At 44.9% G+C, this 24,991-nt stretch overlaps 1 protein-coding gene across 3 annotated transcripts in view; it reads right to left on the reverse strand.

Moving 5' to 3' along the window:
• Positions 1–10,960: 10,960 nt before the first annotated feature.
• LOC105737513 (zinc finger protein 17) overlaps positions 10,961–24,991 on the reverse strand; it is a 30,971-nt gene continuing 16,940 nt past the window's right edge. For 2 of the 3 annotated variants that reach the window (XM_030819506.1, XM_030819507.1), the window contains 4 exons: positions 22,004–22,531; positions 19,474–19,514; positions 14,865–14,991; positions 10,961–13,265 (listed from right to left, as the gene is read on the reverse strand). In XM_030819506.1, coding sequence (XP_030675366.1) covers positions 11,419–13,265; positions 14,865–14,991; positions 19,474–19,494 — 1,995 coding nt within the window. In that variant the 5' untranslated portion in view covers positions 19,495–19,514; positions 22,004–22,531 and the 3' untranslated portion in view covers positions 10,961–11,418. The remainder of the gene's footprint in view (positions 13,266–14,864; positions 14,992–19,473; positions 19,515–22,003; positions 22,532–24,991) is intronic. The other variant, XM_030819508.1, reaches the window with a different exon arrangement.

Here is a 24,991-nt window from a genome sequence, read left to right on the forward strand (position 1 = left end):
AAGTTTGAACACTACTGTCTTTGCACTGAGTTTCTTGGCTATTTAGACTCAGTTTAGTCCCCCCTCCCACCTTTTTTTTTTTTTTTTAAGACAGAGTCTCACTCTGTTGCCCAGGCTGCAGTGCAATGGCAGGATCTCAGCTCACTGCAACCTCCACCTCCTGGGTTCAAGCAATTTTCCTGCCTCAGCCTCCTGAGTAGCTGGGACTACGGGCTCGTGCCACCACACCTGGCTAATTTTGTATTTTTAGTAGAGACATTGGCCAGGCTGGTCTTGAACTCCTGACCTCAGGTGATCTGCCTGCCTTGGACGCCCAAAGTGCTGGGATTATAGGCGTTAGCCACTGTGCCCAGCCTCCTTTTTCTTTTTTAATTGGCTGCCATGACATTGCCCTCCTTGATAGTATCACATCATTTCTTTTCATCTCTTTTTGCTATCTTATATATAACAGTTTAGTGATGTACTTTCTTAAAGTGTTGTCATGAGGAGGATAATAATAGGGTAAAACTCAAGCATAGGCTGGGCGTGGTGGCTCATGCCTGTAATCCCAGCACTTTAGGAGGCCGAGGCAGGCAGATCACCTGAGGTCCGGAGTTCGAGATCAGCCTGATCAACATGGACAAACCCCATCTTTACTAAAAAATACAAAATTAGCCAGGCATGGTGGCGTGCGCCTATAATCCCAGCTACTCGGGATGCTGAGGCAGGAGAATTTCTTGAACCTGGGAGACAGAGGTTGCAGTGAGCCAAGATCACGCCATCGCACTCCAGCCTGGGCAACAAGAGTGAAACTCCATTAAAAAAACAAAAACAAACAAAAAAAACTCAAGCATAGGCCCTAGTGACTTGTTTCAGCTAATATCACAGACCAAGGGTTTTCTGATTCTCAACAGACTGGTGACCATTTGGACAGACTTTGCTTTGGGTCACTGATAAAATGTGATAAGATTCTCTTATCTTCTTTTTCTTTTTTTTTTTCTTTTTTGTCCAGAGAATTAGGCATTCATTCAGAAAGAGTATTCTCTTAGATTTTCTGCATGCTGAGGTGTGAAGATTGTCGTGTTCTTGTGGGGAAGTAGCCACTTATCATGCTGTAGAACCAGGCCTAAGGTACATAATCATTACACCCCTCTCAGACAGTGTCAGCACTTATGGGATCGTCTAAATTGAAATCGTCTCCTTTCCAGGAAAGTCTCCTGCATATTATATGTACTCTGATTACAATCATAATTCTAGTGTTTAGGTTTCTAAGTGGCATAACTTCACCCGGATAATTTTTGCCTTCAGTGGCTACTAGGAGGAACATTTCAATTGATAAAAAAAAAAAACTGTTAATTTAAGAGATGCATTAGAAAAGAAAGAAAACAAAATTTCTCAGGCCCAGTGAGCAGTAGTTTTTTAATGGAATGAATCTTATTTGTACAATCTCCAAGGTTCTGAATAAAAAATCGTTTCAGTAAAAATTTCCTTGAATAAAGCCACTGAACAATTTGGCAAACTTAAGCAAAATCCTCCCCCTCCTATTCCTCTAGTTGCTGCCTTATATCTAGCTCTTCTACTTCCTCTTTACCCTTCTAATCTTTCTCTTTTTTTTTGAGACAGAGTCCTGCTCTGTCATCAGGCTGGAGTGCAGTGGCACAATCTCGGCTCACGGCAATCTCTGCCTCCTGGGTTCAAGTGGTTCCCCTGCCTCAGCCTCCTGACTAGCAGGGACTACAGGCACACACCATCACGACCGACTAATTTTTTGTATTTTAGTATAGACGGGGTTTCACCATGTTGGCCAGGATGGTCTTGATCTCCTGACCTCGTGATCTGCCCGCCTCGGCCTCCCAAAGTGCTGGGATTACAGGCGTGAGCCACCGTGCCCTGCCTAATCTTTCTCCTTCTGCACCTCCTCCCTTCTCTATCCTTTGCCCAGGCCCCCTATATTTTCCCAAAAAGTATCCTAAAATTCCAAAATGCCAATTACCTCTAAAGATCTATGCTTTCAAGAGCCAAATATGTAGGCAACTGTCAGATGTAAACCTTGGACCCAGGATGAATTAACAGCTGCAACTAAAGATTTCTCTAAACCCAAATAAGACTAGCATGTGTTCATAGAGAAATTTCGAATTCTTTCATATGCATATGACCCAGAGTTATGTGACTTACACTATGTTATGGCTTAAACCTTTGTCTTCTCCAAACTCATGCTGAAATCTAATTGCCATTGTAACAATATTAAGAGGTGGGACCTTTAAGAGGCTTCAGATCATGAGGGCTCCACCCTCATAGGTGGACTAATGCTATCATCGCAAGAATGGGTTCTTATTCCCTCTTGCTCTCTCTTTGCTCTTCTACCATTTGATGCCTTCTGTCATGATGCAGCGAGAAGGCCCTCACCAGATGCTAGTATTTTGGTATTGGACTTCCCAGCCTCCAAACTATGAGCCAATAAATGTCTCTTCTTTGTAAATTACCCAGCCTTTGGTATTCTGTTATAGAATCACAAAACAGACTAAGACATGCCACTTGTATACATGTTGGTGTGAACCTCAGATGACAAATCCTGAATGATGAAAGGTGATTAGACTGACCTGGATAGGGAGCTACAGGGCACCTTTTTCCACAATAAACCACAATAAAACTATAGGTCAAAAAGGCTAGGAAATTAAGATCAAGTCTCCTAAAAGCCATACTTCAAATGTTTTCAATCAAAATCCATTCGAACAGAGTAGCTACAATTAAAAGAAACAGAAGAAGACAACAAGTGTTGTCAAGGATGTGGAAAAATTAGAAACATGTGCCTTTTGATAAGAATGTAAAATGCGGTGGCTCACGCCTGTAATCCCAGCACTTTGGGAGGCCGAGGCAGGTGGATCACAAGGTCAGGAGATCGAGACCATCCTGGCTAACATGGTGAAACCCTGTCTCTACTAAAAATACAAAAAATTAGCCAGGCGTAGTGGCGGGCGCCTGTAGTCCCAGCTACTCAGGAGGCTGAGGCAGGAGAATGGTGTGAACCCAGGAGGCGGAGCTTGCAGTGAGCAGAGATCATGCCACTGCACTCCAGCCTGGGGGACAGAGCGAGACTCCTTCTCAAAAAAAAAAAAAAAAAAAAAAAAAAAAAAAAAAAAAGAATGTAAAATGATGCAGCCACTATGGTGGCTGTTCACCTGTGGTCTCAGCTACTCAGGAGGCTGAGGTGGGAGGATCACTTGAACCTGGTATTGGACTGTGGTAAGCTGAGATTACACCACTGCACCACTCCAGCCTGAGTGCCAGAGGAAGACCTGCCTCAAAAAATAAAAAATAAACAAAATTCACCAGGCATGGTGGTGCACACTTTTAGTCCTAGCTACTTGGAAATCTGAGGCAGGAGGATCTCTTGAGCCCAGGATGTCAAGGATGCAGTGAGCTGTGACTGTGCCACTTACTCCAGCCTGGGTACAGAGCAATACCCTGTCTCCAAAAGATAATTTAAAAATAAGAAAAAATTTTAAAATAGAATTATATGTGATCCAGCAATTTTACTTCTGAGTAAATACAAAAAGAAATTAAAGTAGGGCTTCATGAAGATAGTTCCACACTCATGTTCACAGTAGCCAGAATGTGGAGACAATCAAAGTGTTCATTGATGTCGCTGGGTGCAGTGGCTCACGCCTGTAATCCCAGTACTTTGGGAGGCCAAGGCAGGCAGATCACTTGAGGTCAGGAGTTCGAGACCAGCCTGGCCAATACGGCGAAAACCCATCTCTACTAAAAATACAAAAAATTAGCCAGACGTGGTGGTGGGCACCTGTAATCCCAGCTACTCAGGAGGCTAAGGCAGGAGAATCGCTTGAACCCAGGAGGTGGAGGTTTCAGTGAGCTGAGATCGCCATTGCACTCCAGCCTGGGGAACAAGAGCGAAACTCTACCACAAAAAAAAAAAAAAGTATTCATTGATGAATGACTGGATAAAGAAAATATATATACAATGGAATATTATTCAGCCTTAGCAAGGAAGGAAATTTTGACACACGCAACAACATGGAAGAACTTGAGGACTTATTGTAAGTGAAGTAAGCTAGTCACAAAACAATACATTTGTATGATTCTACTTGTATAAGCTACCTCAAGTAGTCAAATACATAGGAAAGTAGACAGGGGTTTCCAAGAAGTGGGAGAGCAAAAACTAGAAGTTCCTCAATTCAGATCACTGAGTGTCTTATTAGGAAAGGTAGTGTCTAATATCTTCCCATACACTTAAACGCTCAGATTCAAACATAAATGTACCTGATCATCCTCATCTATTCCTGGTAGATAACAGGTGCTATACTTTCTACATTAAATCTTGTCAAAATAATAATAACAGTAGCCAAGTGTGATGGCGCTCACCTGTAGTCCCGGCTACTTGAGAGGCTGAGGCAGGAGGATCACTTGAGCCCAGGGATTCCAGGTGGCAGTGAGCTATGATCATGCCACTGCACTCCAGCTTAGGGGACAGAGTGAGATACTGTCTCTAAAAACAAAGTAAACCAAAAAACAGCACAACAAAACAACAGTAAGAAATTTATTTTCTCTACAAATTACCCAGTTAAGGTATTTTGTTGTAAGCAATGGAAAATGGACTAATGCACTGTTGTTGTATGTCTGGCATCCCCCAGGGATATAACATACCTGATTTTTAAATTCAGGACATATAGTTCCTGAGGCAGGATCTAGAAGCCAGCTATTCCTACGCAATGCTGGAGAATATGGGACATCCATATGTACAGATACCCAACTCATACAGCTGCAACATGCTCTGACAATTGTCAAACCAACAACCCTCAAGCTGACTGTGGAACTACCAATAATCAAATTCAGGGTGAGATTTTGGATAGCAGTCCATCACTTTCCCAGGAACTCCCGCAGCAATGTAAATTGGGCCTGATGTAGATTGAAAGCTATTTTGTCTTCTTATCTCTTCAAGAGCACAAAAAGTTGAAGGCCCCAAAAACCATTCACTTTTTCATTCTGGCAAAGCCTGATTTTGTTCTCAGCCTGCAGCACACAGTGAAGAGAACCCCAAGAGTAAATGTAGCTTAAACAATATGACCTTTATCATCAGAAGAAAACAGCAATGCTTAGGTGGAAATCGACTGGGTTGGGAAGCTTGGAAGGTAGAAAATTTATCATCAACATTATAAGTATCAGACAACTAATAATACCTCTGAAGAAAGGAAATCTCTACAAGCTGCCAGCTGAAGTTGGCGTGTGTTCTCTGTCCAAAGCTGGGTGATGTCCACACCCAAACCAGTCAGGGGAATGGGAATGAGGCCCCCAAAGGCAACAAATGACTGAATATTCCAGATAAAGGTAGAGAACACAGCAATCTATGCACTGCCCACCCCCCCATATTTTAAAAACATTTAACCAGAATTCCAGACCTCATCACTCTCTAATTTAAGGTGACTAAGGTGATGCACATTGTGGCACCATGCCAGCTAATAGCAGGAGTCCTCTGTAATGCACACTTTCAGCAACTTAACTCTGGAAAGGCCCCAGGCAGGTCAGAGAGTGCAACATCATTCACAAAAATTTCCCATATATCTGACAATTACAACAAATCTCCCTTGCGTGGACGTTTGGATGTGAGACTCAATTTCAGGCTGAGATCTCCCTCAACAAGCTAACACAGGGTTGTCCAAGGGAAAGAATACAGTCATGGGTTCTTAGTTTGTTTCCAGCTGGGCCAGTAAAGTCCCTTTCTCATCTCATTTCTCTTGTCCACCTACCACTAGAGACAGAAACAAAACCATGGCTTCAGGCTAAAAGCCTAAAACAAAACAAAGCAACAAAAAAATAGGGTGGGTAGGACAAGCTTGATAGAGCTTTGCTATTTTTGACCTGTTGACAAAGGAAAAAAGTATATTGCCTGCATTCCTAAGGACTTTCTCCAGGATGAACTTACTCTTGCTCAGTGAAGTTAGGTTGAAGACTTTCTAACATTTGCTGCATTCATAATATTCTGTTGGTTGTATAGTAGTAACATACAAAGGTGTTTTTCTGATGTCAGGACATGTCGCACTGATAATCATAAAATGTAGACCACTTTGCTACTTACAGCTTGAAACCTAAGGACATAGGCAGGGCTGCAACAGTTATGAGGGAACCCAAGATAACAGCAAGCTGGAGCTGTAGGGGGCAGCTTGTGTGTGCCATGTAAATTCGGGTTAGCTAGGTTTTTAGGGATCCCTGTGCATTGACCAGTGTGGATAATTTTACAAGCTCCTGGGCACAGAAGCTGTCCCTAGATATCTGATTCCTGATCCTGGGGTGATTGGGTCTTACATATTGTGGCCCAGAGTTTGAGAGCCTGATAAGGAAAGTAGTTAGGAGTGTGGACTTAATCAGGTGCTCCAAAATTGGAACTGACAAGCCTCTACCAAGGGACTTAATGCTAGGCAAAAACATTATTCTTTTGATGTTAAAAAAAAAAAAACTGGATATCCACACGCAAAACAATTAAGTTGCTAAAATGAACTCAAATGCATCAAAGATTTATAAAACAGATATATTAGACTCCCTTTAAATTCAAAATTCCTATGTAAAAAAGGACATAATGGACAGAGTGAAAAGGAAAAAGACTCAATGGGAGAAAGCATTTGAAAACCACATATCTGAGAAGGAATATCTAGAATATGAGGGGTCTTCAAAAGTTTCATGAAAAATGAGAAAAAAATGTGTATTATGAAAAAATCGGCCAGGGGTGGTGGCTTAAGCCTGTAATCACAGCACTTTGGGAAGCCCAGGCAGGTGGATCACCTGAGGTCAGGAGTTCGAGACCAGCCTGGCCAACAGAGCAAAAACCCATCTCTACTAAAAATACAAAAATTAGCTGGGCGTGATCGTGGGCACCTGTAATCCCAGCTACTTGAGAGGCTGAGGCAGGAGAATTGCTGGAACCCAGGAGGCAGAGGTTGCAATGAGCCGAGATCATGCCACTGCACTCCAACCTAGTGACAGACTGTCAAAAAAAAAAAAAAAAAAAGAAAAAATTATGTATGGATTTCAATTTTTTACACCAAAGTAAACTTGTAATAACTTGTTATAACAAGTATGAACAGGATCTAGTTTGAGGCACTAAGAACGGCATCAGTTTGAAAACACCTTCTATCAGAGGAATGTGAATTCAGCTAAAGTTGAAGAAAGAACAAATATCAAATATATGGTAGAGCTTGGCTCTAAAAATGGTAAAACCGGCCGGGCGTGGTGGCTCGAGCCTGTACTCCCAGCACTTTGGGAGGCCGAGTTTGGGCGGATCACAAGGTCAGGAGTTCAAGACCATTCTGACCGACATGGTGAAGCCCCATCACTACTAAAAATACACAAATTAGCCGGGCTTGGTGGCTCATGCCTGTAATCCCAGCTACACAGGAGGCTGAGGCAGAAGAATCGCTCGAACCCAGGGGGTGGAGGTTGCAGTGATCTGAGATCGCACCACTTCACTCCAGCCTAGATGACAGAGTGAGACTCCGTCTCAAAAAACAGAAAAAGTTAAGTTTATGGGGGCAAGGCCCCAGAGAAATCAGAGTTTACAAATTGATAACCTGTTTTCTTTTTTTTTAGACGGAGTCTCTCTCTGTTGCCCATGCTGGAGTGCAGTGGCACGATCTCCACTCACTGCAAGCTCTGCCTCCCGGGTTCACGCCATTCTACTGCCTCAGCCTCCGGAGTAGCTGGAAGTACAGGTGCCCACCACCACACCCAGCTGATTTTTTGTATTTTTAGTAGAGACGGGGTTTCACTGTGTTAGCCAGGGTGGTCTCGATCTCCTGACCTCGTGATCTGCCCGCCTTGGCCTCCCAAAGTGCTGGGATTACAGGCGTGAGCCACCACGCCCGGCCTGATAACGTTTTAAGAAGAGATGAGATGATGTTGACCACGCAGCCCACAATTGCAAACCATTAATATCAATTTGCGAGGAAGAAATTCATCTTGCTCATGACCTAATTGAAGAAGACTGATGATTAACAGCGGAAACAGTAACTGACACCACAGACATCTGAATTGGTTCAGCTTACACAATTCTGACTGAAAAATTAAAGTTGTGCAAACTTTCCACTCAATGGGTGCCAAAACCACTGAATCCAGATCAGCTGCAGACAAGAGCAGAACCTTCAATGTAAATGTTAAACAAGTAGGATCAAGATGCTGAAGCATTTCTCTGAAGAATTGTACACTTGAAACATGGCTTTATTATTGTTATTTGAGATGGAGTTTCACTCTTATTGCCCAGGCTGGAGTGCAATGGCGTGATCTGGGCTCACTGCCACCTCCGCCTCCTGGGTTCAAGCAATTCTCCTGCCCCAGTAGCTGGGATTACAGGCATGCTTCACCACGCCCGGCTAATTTTTGTATTTTTTAGTAGAGAGCGGGGTTTCTCCATGTTGGTCAGGCTGGTCTCAAACTCCTGAGCTCAGGTGACCCGCCCAACTCGGCCTCCCAAAGTGCTGGGATTACAGACGTGAGCCACCGCACCTGCTATGAGAGTGTTTTGAGAAAGTTAGCTAAAGCTTTAGCAGAAAACCCCTGGGAAAGCTTCACCAGGAGTCCTTTACTACAACACTCCTGCTCATTCCTCTCATCAAATAACTGCAACTTTATGAGAATTCTGATAATCCTAAGGCATCCACCTTACAGTCCTGATTTGGCTCCTTCTGACTTCGTTTCCTACTTTTAAAAAATCTTTAAAGGGCACCCATTTTTCTTTAGTTAATATCAAAAAAGACTGCATACACAAGGTTAAATTCCCAGGAACCTCACTTCTTTAGGGATGGACTAAATGCCTGGTATCATCACTTACAAAATTGTCTTGAACTTGATGGAGCTTCTGTTGAGAAATAAAACTTGTTTTCTTTTTGTATCCTTTACTTTCACGTTTCCACAACTTTCTGAAGTCCCCACATATACTAAAAAACTCCTACATCTCAAAACCAAATAACCCTAAAGAAAAAAAAAAAAAAACTCAACCCAGTAAAGCTACTACTAAAAAAAAATTAATAAAGTTAAATTTAAAAATGATGCAGCTGCTATAAAAAAAGAGTCCTCAAAAATTTTTAAATAGATTTAACATAGGATGGGAACATTGTGAGGCAGAAATTTAAAAAATTAATTATATTTTTTAAATGAACATAGGGGGCCGGGTGAGTGGATCATGAGGTCGAGATTGAGACCATCCTTGCCAACATGGTGAAACCCCGTCTCAACTAAACATACAAAAATTATCTGGGCGTGGTGGTGCATGCTTGTAGTCCCAGCTACTTGGGAGGCTGAGGCAGGAGAACTGCTTGAACCCGGGAGGCAGAGGTTGCAGTGAGCTGAGATCAGGCCGCTGTACTCCAACCTGGTGACAGAGCGAGACTTCTGTCTCAAAAAACAAACAAACAAACAAAAAAACAAAAAACATAGGAAGCACCAATTCTACTTCTGAGTAAATCCTCAAAAGGAACGTAAAGCACAGCCTCAAACAAACATTTGTACATTCACGCTGATCTGCTATTAACAACAGCTGAGTGGAAACAACCCAAATGTCCACTAATGAAAGGAAAAGTGGCATATACATATATAATCATGCACCACACTTTTCAGTCAGCAACGGGCCACATGCATGACAGTGGTTCCATAAAATTACAATGAAGCTGAAAAATGCTTATTGCCTAATGACATGATAGCAGTGGTAAGGCAATATATTAATCACATGTTCATGGTGATGCTGGTATAAACAAACCTATTGTGCTGCTAGTCATATAGAAGTATAACATATACAATAATGTACAGTAGATAAAAATTAATAAATGAGTTACTAGCTTATGTTCTTAGTATACTACACTTTTTATCATTAGGTGTTCTCCAACAGTCGAGTGTATATGGAGTTGTGTGTATGTCTATAAATATACAGGTGTATATACATACAAACACAAACTGTAACACAGCTTCGGGCAGGTTCTTCAGGAGGTATTCCAGAAAAAGACATTGTTATTTTAGATGACAGCTCCATGTGTGTTACTGTCCCAGAAGAACAGGATGTGAAGGTGGAAGACAATGACATTATCCTGATCCTGTGCCGGCCTAGACGAATGTGTGTATCTTAGTTTTTAACAAAAAAAATTTAAGAAGTTAGGATATGAAAAATATTTTTGTACAGCTGTACAATGTTTTAAGCAAAACATTATTACAAAATAGTCAAAAAGTTTTTTAAAATACAAGCTTATAAAGTAAAAAAATGGTCAGCTAATATATTAAAGAAAAAATTTCTATAAATATAATTTTGTCCAGCCGGGCACGGTGGCTCATGCCTGTAATCCCAGCACTTTGGGAGGCCAAGGCGAGTGGCTCACTTGAGGTCGGGAGTTTGAGACCAGCCTGGCCAACATGGTAAGACCCCGTTCTCTACTAAAAATACAAAAATTAGCGGGGCATGGTGGTGCATGCCTGTAATCCGAGATACTTGGGAAGCTGAGGCAGAATTGCTTGAACCAGGAGGTGGAGGTTGCAGGAAGCCAAGATTGCACCACTGCACTCCAGTCTGGGCAACAGAGCAAGATTCTTTCTCAAAAATAATAAAAATAAAAATGTAGTGTTGTCTAAGCATACAATGTCTATAAAGTCTACAGCACAGTAACAACCTAGGCCTTCACATTCACTTACCACTCATTGACTCACCTAGAGCAACTTGCAGTACTGTAAGCTCCATTCATGGTAAGTTCTCTGTGAGTCTATCATTTTTTCTTTTATACTGTATTTTTACTGTACCTTTTCTGTTTAGATATACTTAAAAACAATTACCATGTGTTCCAACAGCCTACAGTATTCAGTACAGTAATATGCTATACAAGTTTGTAGCAAGGTGCTATAGGATATACCATACAGCCTAGGCATTCACACAACCCCCCCACCGCCAAAAAAAGAAAGAAAATCACCTAATAGCACTTTTCTCAGGACACTTCCCCATTGTTAAGCAACACATGACTGTAACAGAATTTTATTCAGCCTTTAAAAAGGATGGAAATTCTAATGGATTAAAACATGAAACCTTAAAAATATAACGTTAAGCAAAATAAGCCACAAAATAAACCACAAGAAGACCAAAACTTAAGTTTTCTCATATAAGGTACCTGGACTAGTAAAATTCATACAGAGCGGTGCTTGTCAAGAGGCTAGAGTGAGGAATAAGGTTTTAAAAGGTATAGACTTGGTTTCATCAGTTGAAAAGACTTCTAGATAGTTGTTGCACAATGTGAATGACTTAACAGTACTGAACTATATACACTTTAACATGGTTAAGATGTTAGATTTTATGTTATCTATATTCTACAAGAATACTTTTTTTAAAACGTAGGTCCCAATGCTAAATCAGAGTAGATTTCTGTGTGAAGTCTTTCCCCATCTGCTTTATATATACATTCTTTATCTGGTGTGAACTTTCTGGTGCTGAATGAGATGAGAATTTTGGTTAAAGACTCTCCCACATTCACTGCACTGATAAGGTCTCTCTCCAGTGTGAATTCTCCGATGTTTAATGAGGCTGGAGTTGTATCTAAAGACTTTCCCACATTCACTGCACTCATAAGGCTTTTCTCCAGTATGAACTCTCTGATGACTAATGAGTGTGGAGCTGTCCATAAAAAATTTCCCACATTTGCTGCATTTGTAAGTTCTTTCCCTAGTGTGAACTTTTTGGTGCCGAATGAGGTGGGAATTTTGGCTAAAAACTCTCCCACACTCAGTGCACTCAAAAGACCTTTCTCCAAAGTGATTTCTCCGATGTCTAATATGATTTGAGTTGTGCCTAAAGAATTTCCCACATTCACTACACTCATAAGGCCTTTCACCAGTGTGAATTCTCTGATGTGTATCAAGTGTGGAGCGACATCTAAAGGATTTTCCACAAATGCTGCATTCAAAAGGTCTTTCTCCAGTGTGAACTCTCTGATGACTCTTCAGTGTACAGCTGTCCACAAAGAATTTGCCACATTCACTGCATTCATAAGGCCTCTCTCCAGAGTGAACTCTCTGATGTCTATTCAGTGTGAAGCAATACCTAAAGAATTTCCCACATTTGTTGCATTCATAAGGCTTTTCTCCAGTGTGAACTCTCTGATGAATAATGAGTGTGGAAGTGTCCATAAAGAACTTCCCACATGCACTACACTCATAAGGCTTTTCTCCAGTGTGAACTTTCTGATGTCTAATGAGTGTGGAACGGTATCTAAAGAATTTCCCACATTCGTTGCATTCATAAGGTTTTTCTCCAGTATGAACTCTCTGGTGAATAATGAGTGTGCAGCTGTCCATAAAGAATTTCCCACATTCACAGCAATAAAAAGGCCTTTCTCCAGTGTGAACTTTCTGATGTCTAATGAGTGCTGAACTGTACATAAAGTATTTCCCACATTCATTGCATCCATAAGGCCGTTCTCCAGTATGAATTTTCTGGTGACCAACAAGGTGAGCCTGTGTAAGGAAGGCCTTCCCACATTCACCACACACATAAGGCCTTGGCCTGGTGTGAATCCTCTGGTGCTGAAGTAGGTGAGACTTTCTAAGGAAAGCTTTCCCACATTCACTGCACTCGTAAGGCCTTTCTCCAGTGTGAATTTTCTGGTGTTGAACAACATTATATTTGAGGCTGAAGGCTTTTCCACATTCACTACACTTATAAGGCCTTTCTCCAGTATGATTTCGCTGATGTTTAATAAGGTCGGAGTTGTACCTAAACAATTTGCCACATTCACTGCACTCATAAGGCCTTTCCTCTACGTGGATTTTCTGGTGCTCAAACAGTGTATGTTGGTGGCAAAAGTCTTTCCCACATTGCCTGCAGCTGTAATCCTTCTGTCCACTTTGAAAGGCCTCCACACCATGAGTGTTCCTGTGTGGCTTCCACCCACTGTGAAGAGCCTGTTGTTGAAGATCTGAATCACCAGTAAAATCCTTGCCACCCTGCATGCATGTGAGGTTCCTCTTTGCCAGGTGAACACTGTCATTCAGAAACGAAGGCCTCCCTTCATCACTTCTGGTGAGCTTCTCTCTAAGATGCTCCTTTTGGTGCAGGTAAAGCTCGGCTGTACGCTTGGGGTGTGTTCCATCATGCTCAGCCAGGTGTAGAATGTCCTTCAGAAGTGAGCTACATGTCTCACAGGACTGGGCCTTCTGGGTGGACAAAGCTGGCTTTAGAGTTGTGACCTGTGACACTCCTACAGAAACACATTGCTTGGAAGGTGCCTCCTCATCCTTGGCTCCATGCCAACAACCTAAAATAGAAATGCTCATGAAGTGCATGTTGACTTTGGAGGGAAAAGGCAGCCCCATAACAAATGTCTGTCAGACCAACTCACAAATAAGCACGGGATTGGTGACAGGCACAGGACACTAAAGCCAGTGAGAGGAAAGCCTACTGGGCAGAACCGGGCCTGACAGAAACCCATAACGAAAGAGTCCTGATGATGGGGAACAACATAGGGAGTGGTACAGTGCAGAGCATAGAAGTGGAGTCCCCAAGTTACTCCTCAGTAAATGGCTTTCAACAGGCCATAGCTGCTGGTGAACAATGTGTAGAAGACTGTGTCCAGACCTAGAGAGATCTGATGTGACAGTAGAGCTGGTGTTCAGGGACTGCTGAAGTATATACATTCAGACCTCCCAACACCTTAAGTACAGGTCATATGTTGAGGGCACTACAAAGGGAACAGTAAAAGGGAACAGGTGGCTGGGTGCGGTGGCTCACACCTATAATCCCAGAACTTTGGGAGGCCAAGGCGGGCGGAGCATCTGAGGTCGGGGGTTCGAGACCAGCCTGACCAACATGGAGAAACACCGTCTCTACTAAAAATACAAAATTAGCCAGGTGTGGTGGCGCATGCCTGTAATCTCAGCTATTTGGGATGCTGAGGCAGGAGAATCGCTTGAACCTGGGAGGCGGAGGTTGCACTGAGTCAAGATCGCGTGCACCATTGCACTCCAGCCTGGGCAACAAGAGCAAAATTCCATCTCAAAAAAAAAAAAAAAAAAAAAAGGAACAGGTGAGAGGTGGAGGCCAGAGAGGTAGGGTCAGAGGTGGGAGCCAGGAGATGAAAGTCAAAAGAGAAATCACAATAGGGAAGAAAAGAGAGACATGTGGTGTGGCCACTGGCAGGGGCATCAAACTGGATTGATTCCCAGTGTGATGTGAACACAGCCCTGTCATCACATCCCTTCCGAGCTCCCACCCACCAGGGCCAAGTCCTTTTGAGCATCTCTTGCCTTCGATGGAGTAATGTCCACTCTGTCAGGCACCCAGGGACCTCTACCTTGCTCAAGGTGAGCAACTATCTAGGTGTGGCGTTAGCCAAGCTAGGGGAAAGACAGGGAAAGGGAGGGTGTCGACAGCATGTACAGAGCAATAAACCCAGGACATGCTGCATTCTTGTTACCAGAACTTCTAGTGGAAAGTCCTGCAGAAATAAGCCCACAGTCCTCATAAGCAGTGACGAGGTAGGTCCCTGAAATTCCTGACACAGGGTATCCCTATGTCAGCAAGAAGAATGGAGAAAGCCTTGCACAGAGAAAAGTGTCATGCATTTGGACAGAGTAAACTAACCAGGGAGAGGCAAGGTCATTAGGATATTCTTGAGAAACCTGAGGACTTCTGACTTTTGAGCCTTATCTTATAAGGCTTCAGAGTGACAAGAGCTAAGCTTCTTAAGGAAAATTGATACAGATCACACAGCCCAGCTGTGGCTGCCACAACACATACGCCAGGAAACCAGGAGAGGATGCAGCATCCATGACCTGGTGTGAGACAGAGCTGCCAAGGAAAAAAGTGAAAAAACATTGCCCAGCACAAGACACTGACGTAGGTGTCAGGGCCTTACCTACTGATGACAAAAGTGCAAAGTTCTCCAGCATCACATCACTGTGCAGGTGTCTCTGAACGTCATTAAGAATTCCCCACTCCTCCTGGGAGAAATGTATGGCCACGTCCTCAAAAACCATACAATCCTGCCAAAATTATGACAGTTTAGTCTGTGAGCAACATTTTTTTTTTTTTTTTTTTTTTTGAGATGGAGTCTCACTCTGTCACCATGCTGGAGTGCAGTGATGTGATCTCGGCTCACTGCAAGCTCCGCCTCCCGGGTTCAAGTGATTCTCCTGCCTCAGCCTCCTGAGTAGCTGGGATTACAGGCACATGCCACCATGCCTGGCTAATTTTTGTATTTTTAGTAGAGATGGGGTTTCACCATGTTGTTCAGGCTGGTCTAGAACTCCTGACCTCGTGAACTGCCTGCCTTGGCCTCCCAAAGTGCTGGGATTACAGGCATGAGCCACCACGCCCGGCCCATGAGCAACTTCTTATTCTGTTTCCTTAGATCTGTATTTATCTACTTGAAATCTAAGAATTAGAGGACCAAAATAACAACCAGCATTTTAACATTTCTCTTATAATCCAGATCCCATAGTCTGAACTGCCTCCTATCTAACAATCACACATGATTCTTTCTCCTGCCCTAAATCAACACAAGGCTTGTACCACAAAAGCAGGGATAGTCCTTATACCCCAAGGCTGCCAAAATCATGCAAACTACCCAGTCTTAAGCTCTTCACTCTCCGCTGCATGCCTTTCCAGCCAAAACCCCAATAAAGCCACTGATGTATGCTCTCCCTTCAACTGTGCATCTGCCACCTGACCAAATCCTCTATTTCTTCTGTGGCTTTATGCGGTGTGGCATGCCCCCTGCACTCAGGAAATGAAAGGAATAAAAATCATTTCATCCAGGTATGATTTCTCACCAATCAAAAAAAAAAATTATTTTAATGTCATTGGCTTTTCTGTAATCACTCACTCTTGTTCATAGATTGAAATCCTGTGGGTACAATCACTGATACACTTCCTTCTCCAGGACCTTCAGTGCTCCTCACCACACCCACACACATCCACCCCCTGCTAGCCTCCACCCACTTCTGAAGGAGGAAGAGACACTAGGTCTTTGTGGCACCTGTACCTGCTCTCCCCTCATTGCCACTGATCACTGACTCCAGTATAGAACAAAGATGGGTGGGGGGAGAGACTGAAAAGCACCATCAAAACCTGGCACATGGCCGGGCATGGTGGCTCATGCCTGTAATTCCAGCACTTCGGGATGCCGAGGCAGGGGGATCACAAGGTCAGGAGTTCAAGACCAGCCTGGCCAAGATGGTAAAACTCCATCTCTACTAAAAATACAAAAATTAGCCGGGCATGGTGGCGGGCACCTGTAATCCCAGCTACTCGGGAGGCTGAGGCAGAGTATTGCTTGAATCTGGGAGGCAGAGGTTGCAGTGAGCCGAGATCGTGCCACTGCACTCCATCCTGGGCAACAGAGCTAGACTCCGTCTCAAAAAACAAAACAAAACAAAACAAACACCTGGCACATGGGGGCCTACATTTCTTTTGTCACTCAATTTCCCTAGAGTCACCCAGATCTTGCCTCTCAGATAACCAAACTTTTTTTTTTTTTTTTTTTTGAGACGGAGTCTCGCTCTTTCACCCAGGCTGGAGTGCAGTGGCGCGATCTCGGCTCACTGCAGGCTCTGCCCCCTGGGGTTCACGCCATTCTCCTGCCTCAGCCTCCCGCGTAGCTGGGACTACAGGCGCCTGCCACCTCGCCCGGCTAATTTTTTGTATTTTTTAGTAGAGATGGGGTTTCACCGTGTTAGCCAGGATGGTCAGATAACCAAACTTGGACTCACCCTCCTCCCTTAAGTGCCCAGTGCCAGAGGTGGAACCATCTATTCATGCTCCTCCACTCAGGCTTTGGATGGCACCTACCTCATGTATCCAACACCTCCACCCTTGCAACACTAACAACCACCACAGCCCAACTGGGAGTATTTCCATGGCGTGCTACCATGCCACTCTGCACATGAAATCCTGCAGTGCATGACAAATGCAACCAGAATCCTATTTGCCCCTAGAATGACCAGAATGCAATGTTTAGGAAACATTGCTTTGAAGGTCTCCCAACCCAATCCTGTTTGTTGCTTTGACCTCAGCCTTCCAAACCCACATATTCTTGCACACCTCCTTTGAGTTCCAGATCTTGGCTGTCTCCCCCTTCTACATGTATATGCTGTCCCATAAGCAGTCACGACTTTCTCTATCCCCCAACTCTAATCCAAAGCCCAGATACACTGACCTCCCCAATGTCATCCCCACCCCAGGACTAGCAATGTTTCTAGCTGATCCCATCTTCTGCCAAAATAGTCTCAGAGTTCACATGAAACTACCCAGGTACAACCAAGACTTGCCACAAAACCCTGCTGAGTCCATAACAGGGTACTAAGCCCCTCCCAGACCTCACTACCATCTCACCTCTTTTGTGGAGATGCCTCACCATCCAACTTATGTGCACTCTCCCCCTCAAAAGCCTTTCTTATTTTCCAAAGGCCATCCCCAACATAAACACACAAATACACACACACGTATCCTCAGTCCATCCACTCCCTCATCTGTCTTTGTGATGCCCAGCAACCCCATCCAGGTGCCCAATAGAAAGATCCAGTTCTCAACCTCTTCCTTCCCCTTCCTTCTCCCTAACAGCATTGCCTCTAGAATCTAAAGATGTCTATTCCTAAATCTGACCCACAGATTTACCATGGTGTACACACCGGCTATCATGTAGATGTCTCCATCCTGAACACCTTCAATGAACTCCATTCCTGTGTGTTCAACTGCCAGCCTGGCACCTCTACTCGAGTCTCTGGAACATTTTTGACTTAGCCCAAACCTGGTTCTTCATATGCTCTATTAAACTCCCCCTACTACAAAATTTACCACATCTTAGTTGCTGGAACATCCAACCTTCTCAACAAGGCCAAAACAATGGGGCCACTCCTGACTCCCTCTTGCATCCTACCTCCTGAGCTTCCTCGCTCTGTACATCAAAAAATGTGAGCAGCTCTAGATCAAAACCTACAGAAGCCACCCACCCCTCCCACCTCCACAGCCGCCACTTGTGTCCAGCCACCGCCAACCTCCACTGGACTGTGGCAGGAATTATCACCCAGGTATCCTTGGTTCTTCCCTAACCCTCACTCTGTCCTCCATTCTGAAGGCAGAGGAAGCCTCTTAGAATCTAGGTCAAATCTGGCTGGGTGCAGTGGCTCAGGCCTGTAATTCCAGCACTTTGGGAGGCCGAGGCAGGCAGATCATGAGGTCATGAGATTGAGACCATCCTTGCTAACACGATGAAACCCTGTCTCTACTAAAAAATACAAAAAAAGTTAGACGGGTGTGATGGCAGGTGCCTGTAATCCCAGCTACTCGGGAGGCTGAGGCAGGAGAATGGCGTGAACCCAGGAGGCGGAGCTTGCAGTGAGCCGAGTTCGCGCCACTGCACTCCAGCCTGGGCAACAGAGCAAGACTCCGTCTCAAAAAAAAAAAAAAAAAGAATCTAGGTCAAATCACCTCTTTTTTCTTTCTCAAACCTTCCCTAGCTACTACCCCCCTCAGATTAAAGACCTAGAACCACCGGGCACGGTGGCTCACACCTGTAATCCCAGCACTTTGGGATGCTGAGGCAGGCAGATCGCTTGAGGCCAGCAGTTCGAGACTAGCCTAGCCAACATGGTGAAATCCTGTCTCTACTAAAAATACAAAAATTAGCTGGGTATGTTGGCTCATGCCTGTAATCCCAGCTACTTGGAAGGCTGAGGCAGGAGAATTGCTTGAACCTGGGAGACAGAGGTTGCAATGATCCGAGATCACATCAATGCTCTCCCGCCTGGGTGATAGACTGAGACTCTGTCTAAAAAAAAACAAGGCCAGGTGTGGTGGCTCAAGCCTGTAATCCCAGCACTTTGGGAGGGCCGAGGCAGGCGGATCACAAGGTCAAGAGATTGAGACCATCCTGGCCAACATGGTGAAACCCCCATCTCTACTAAAAATACAAAAATTAGCCGGGTGTGGTGGCGGTGCCTGTAATCCCAGCTACTCGGGAGGCTGAGGCAGGAGAATAGTTTGAACTCGGGAGGCAGAGGTTGTAGTGAGCCGAGATCGTGCCACTGCACTCCAGCCTGGCGACAGAGCGAGATTCTGTCTCAAAAACAAAACAAAAACCTAGACAACCTCAGGCTGCCATTCCACTCCTGATCGCTGCATGCCCCGACTTCCTGCCCTGCTGCTGTGCTCCTTATCCTTGCCAGCTAGAACATTAAGCTACAGTTCTCTAAGCATCCCATCTAAGTCTCACCACCAAGCATTTGAACATTCTGGATCCTGTGTTTGAGATGCCCTGCCAAATCTCAAACCATCAGTTGTGAGAACTAGAACCACTCTGTATAACCAGGGACTGAGTTTGGAACCCAGGTCTGGTGGAACTACAGGCTCTCCTTGGACCCAAGGGAGAGAGGAAAAGGTGAACAGTCTCAGGATAACACCACTCCCTATATCACCATGCTGAAACCATCTGAGATGGGTGAAAGCTGGAAACACTCTCCACTCACCTGTCCAGCATCCATAAGCATTGCTGCCACTGCTATGAACCCTGTGGGAAGAGGCAGGCCATGAGGATTAAGACAGCATTGCAGCATCCTACAGGCTGACTGTACAACCACCTCTGGCCCTGCAACTACAGCAACGTTATCTGAGGCTACATAGTAAGTCCTCAGGGTTCAGTATCTTGATGAGGACTGAACTTCCTTAAGTCTAGTTGCCCTTATGTGTAAAATAGAGATTAAAAGGATTGCCAACTAATAGGGCTTATATTGGCATCAAACATAAGTAGTACACACTACGTATCAGCAATTTCTTTCTACTGGATTAAATATTTTGTACATGTTTTCAGCACAAATGACATGGAAGGGTTTTGAAATTTTGGGTGTGTATTTTTCCCACTTCTTACAGTGTTAAGGAAATGTGATATATAAAACTTTCCATTGCAGGCCGGGCGCAGTGGCTCACGCTTGTAATCCCAGCACTTTGGGAGGCCGAGGTGGGCGGATCACGAGGTCAGGAGATCGAGACCACGGTGAAACCCCGTCTCTACTAAAAATACAAAAAAAAAATTAGCCGGGCGTGGTGGCGGGCGCCTGTAGTCCCAGCTACTTGGAGAGGCTGAGGCAGGAGAATGGCGTGAACCCGCGAGGCGGAGCTTGCAGTGAGCCGAGATCGCGCCACTGCACTCCAGCCTGAGTGACAGAGCGAGACTCCATCTCAAAAAAAACAAAACAAAACAAAAAACAAAACTTTCCATTGCAAGCAAATAGAAAAATTAACATTCAGCCGGGCACGGTGGCTCACACCTCTAATCCCAGCACTTTGGGAGGCCGAGGTGGGCGGATCACGAGGTCCAGAGATCAAGACCATCCTGGTCAACCATGGTGAAACCCTGTCTCTATCGAAAATAAAAAAATTAGATGGGCATGGTGGTGCATGCCTGTAATCCCAGCTACTTGGGAGGCTGAGGTAGGAGAATCGCTTGAACCCGGGAGGCAGAGGTTGCAGTGAGCCCAGACCGCGCCACTGCACTCCAGCCTGGTGACAGAGTGAGACTCCGTCTCAAAAAAAAAAAAGGAAAGAGAAAAATGAACATTCGACAATTATTAAGTGAATAAATTTTACTATTGGTTACATTCATTTCTAACTGCCGACCTATGTGTACATATTTAGAAGGACATTGATTCATTAGTGGTTAAATAAATGTTTTATACATTCGGCCAGGCGAGGTGGCTCATGCCTGTAATCCCAGCACTTTGGGAGGCTGAGGCGGGCAGATCATGAAGTCAGGAGATAGAGACCATACTGGCTAACACGGTGAAACCCCGTCTCTACTAAAAATACAAACAATTAGCCGGGAGTGGTGGCGGGCACCTGTAGTCCCAGTTACTCGGGAGGCTGAGGCAGGAGAATTGCTTGAACCCGGGAGGCGGGGCTTGCAGTGAGCCGAGATCGCGCCACTGCACTCCAAACTGGGCGATGAAGCGAGACTCTGTCTCAAAAAAAAAAATGTTTTATACATTCATAAATAAATAAGTTGTAGGGAGGGGATAAGCAAGCAGGTCAGTTACTGGTCCCATCAGCAACCAGGCCTGCCTGCTACAAATTCAGTTGCTGGAAGCTTGCTGGAGGCCCTTGACTAGATGTGAGAAAGCCCTACCCCCATCTGGACCCAATTTCCCCAGTAGTCTGGATGACCTTCCTATTGTTCCACAGAGTGGGCCTGGGGGGCTGCTGGGTCCGCAGGTGCAGAAATCTAAACCACCTCACACCTCAGTCTCCAGCTTAGGCCAGTTCCTTAACCCATTCAGAACTCCGTTTTTGCAGATATGAGCCAGAATCCTTCCTATGACAGGTATGCGCCTTTCTAAAGGGAGCGTCAGGCTTATGGACCCACCCATGATCTGCCCTCCAAAATGCAACTCGTAATCCTCTCTGAAACCTGCTCCCTAAGCTGACTTCTCCAACCCCATTCTTTCAGATTTTCAGGCCAAAACAAAATCCATGGAATGGACTCTTCACTACCCTCACTGCTACATATTTGATGCAACAGGAAATCCTGCGACTCTATCTCTGAGATCCATCCAGAATCTCATCACACTTCCCCTCTACTGCAACCCCTCTGGCCCATCCCTACCATAACTCAAGGGGTCTCCTCAGCGGTCCCCTTGTCCTGGTTTAACATCCTGTTTTTCCCAACTTTAAACGTCTACCTCTGGGCATAACCCTTTCTGCACAGCCTTCTACGGCTTTCAGCAGCTCCGCTGGCCTCCCAGGCGAGACTCCGCCTCACCTTCAGCTCCGTGGAGACAAAGACGCTCGGGCTCGCCAGTGCCGCCCGCTCCGCAGCGCCTCTAAGCCTCGCACGTGCAGGTCCCTGACAGGAGCTCCCTCGCCTCATAGCACCGCAGACACCGGTACCACACACAAGAACGCCCCCCTCTTTGGGACACAGGGGCCTGACCTGCAGGGCCCCTCCTCGGGGCTTCGGCACTCGGAGGAGGGGTCGGACGGGGCGCCCTGGGACGCGGCACCCACCTCAGTCAGGTTCATCGGCGCAGCCTCCGCCAGCACAGCCAGGGAAGAGCGGGGCGGGAGCGGCAGTGACCTGGACGCTGACAGAGGCACCAACGCCTCCAACCGATTCAGCCGAGCCTCACTCTAGCCTCTGTACAACGGGGAAACCTTTTCTCGCGTTTTTCCGCTCTTTCACCTCAGTCTCGACTCAGCCTGAAGGTGAACAGACCCCAACGCAGCCATATTGACAACCCCATGGGACGTTGCAGGAAGTCCCGCCCACACCCATTGCGAACCCACGTAGGCGCCTCTCCGCTAGGCCTTCATTGGCTACACTCGCTGCTTGTGTCCGTCGCTGTGTCTTTTGGGTAATGTAGTTCCCAGGCCGCTGCCTGCCCCGCCTCTGAACTTAAGTTTAACTCGCGTTCAGGATGAAAGCCAGGAGGATCCTCCAGAGGTGTTGAGAAATGCAGTTGCGGGGCTCCAAGGACGTGGAGGGGCTTCACTGGCTTTTAAACGGCAAGCATGCAGATTTTCCCGGAAGGCAGTCTAGAACAAGTCAGAGTAATGTTTCAGAGACCTGTCCTTTCAGATTCTGTAAAGCACAGCAAGTTCCCAAAGGACGAACATCCGAAGGAACATGGCCAACCATAAAGAACTGGTCTTCCACACATAGCGGTCAGCTCTTTTGTGCTTGCCAAATACACACAGAACGAAGCTCTGGACACTGTTTTATGTGCTCTGCTGGGCACATTGAAAAGACCCAGACATCGCATGATGGGGAGTTTGAGGAGGAATATCTTTCCTTTCTGAATAATCAGTTATTGTCTTTCAGCCTACCCAGCAACACTTTATTCACGATACTTGTTACTTTATATCTGAGATATTTTCCACTTATTTTAAGAAACTGAAACCTAACTGAAAAGGAAAAGCGACTTATCTACCATTATCTGCCAGAATAGTGTGGCCTTCCCCCAGTCAAAGCCCTTGTGCAAAGAAAGCACCTATCCCTGAGATAAAGGTTTGGGAATGCATGATCTCATCTCATTACTGAAAAGTGATTTATCATTTCGCCTGAAATTGTATCAACAGTGTCTGCACAGGGAGTTGAAATTGTCTCTGAATAACTCTTGTGAAAGGCTATTACTGAAACTATTAATGATGATTATGTAGATATCCAAAGAAAGTGGCAAAAATAGTTACAGAGAAACATTTGTGATAGGAGGAAAAAAGCTAAGGTTGTCCTGGAACCTTGGACACACTCAAGTTTGGTGTCCAAAATCTGATTCTTTTTCAAACTTGAAAACATTGTGCATTAACAGCTTGAAGGGAGAGGTAAAGACTATACATTAAAAGAGTTACCAGAAAAGTAAAACTATAATAGGGAAACTGTGCTGTCGTATTTATTACTCTAACATGTTTGATGAACACTCGTTAAATGCCAGGTACAATACTAAGTGCATGGGACACATCAGGAATAGGGTTGCTAGCTGTCGGTAATCCTATAAGACACGTAAGACATATTTAATGAATTAGTCCTCAGTCCTGTATTGACCTTGTCAGGTCACTTTAAATGTCCTGTATTCAGCTTTTTACAATAAATTACAAAACCTCAGAGGTTAGAGCTATTTTTCTACCACTATAATTGTAAATTAAATCACTTAGCAGCTATGTTAGCTGAAAATCATACCGCCACAAATAAAGGTATGGACATAGTCTTCTGATCTCTCCTGCAGAATTGGTGAGGGAAAAATAAAATGGAGCACTGAGATATTCAGTAAAGGAGAAGACTGTTTTTTAGCCAAAGTCTTGAAATTTGGTTTATCAAATTACAAAAATAAGGAAGGAAGGAGAGAGAAAGAAGGAAAGGAAAGGAAAAGAAAAGAAAAACCACCCAACTGAAGGTCTGGAAGAGTTAAAGCTGTTCGGGAGTGCCAGCTACATGGAAGCTAAGACGGGAGGATTACTTGAGTTCATAAGTTCAAAACCAGTTTGGGCAATATAGTGAGATCCCCGTCTCTGAAAAAATTGAAAATTAAAAACATGTTAATCGTTTACCAACAATACATCCCTACCATCTTACAATTCTATTTCTAGATATTTACCAAGAGAAACTAAACAAACTTTATTTTTCTTTTTTTGAGATAGAGTCTCTCTCTGTTGCCCAGGCTGGAGTGCAATGGCGTGATCTCGGCTCACCGCAACCTCTGCCTCCCAGGTTGAGGCGATTCTCCTGCCTCAGCCTCCTGAATAGCTGGGATTACAGGCATGGCCACCACGCCTGGCTGATTTTTGTACTTTTAGTAGAGACGGGGTTTCCCCATGTTGGCCAGGCTGGTCTTGAACTCCTGGCCTCAGGTGATCCACCCGCCTCAGCCTCCCAAAGTGCTGGGATTACAGGCATGAGCCACCTCGCCTGGCCCAAACATCCATCTAATACTTGGTGACAGGCCACATATCTTTGAATATATATATATGGAGAGAGAGAGAGAGAGAGAGAGTCTCGCTCTGTTGCCCAGGCTGGAGTGCAGTCACACGATCTCAGCTCACTGCAACCTCTGCCTCCTGGGTTCAAGCAATTCTCCTGCCTCAGCCTCCTGAGTAGCTGGGACTACAGGTGTGCACCACCACGCCTGGCTAATTTTTGTATTTTTAGTAGAGACAGGGTTTCACCACGTTGGCCACGCTGGTCTTGAACTCCTGACCTCATGATCCACCCTCCTTGGCCTGCCAAAGTGCTGGGATTTGGCATGAGGCGTGAGCCACCGTGCCCAGCCCTTTTAATATATCTTATTAGATGTTTCGCTACCTTTTGAAATTCCACTTTCATGTAACGAGCAGCTGTATGGTGACAATGGCCCAGGAGGCTCTGCACAGTGAGAGGGCATTCCCTCCTTATGTCCCCAAAAGGACCTCATCTTGTCCAATGTTCTGATGTGTTTCCACTCATTTCTGTTCCTCACACTTCATCACCCCACCACTTGTAAACAACGATTCTAAAGGTCTGTT

This window comes from Nomascus leucogenys, chromosome 10 (genome assembly GCF_006542625.1).
Source record: "Nomascus leucogenys isolate Asia chromosome 10, Asia_NLE_v1, whole genome shotgun sequence".
Taxonomy (NCBI): Eukaryota; Metazoa; Chordata; class Mammalia; order Primates; family Hylobatidae; genus Nomascus; species Nomascus leucogenys.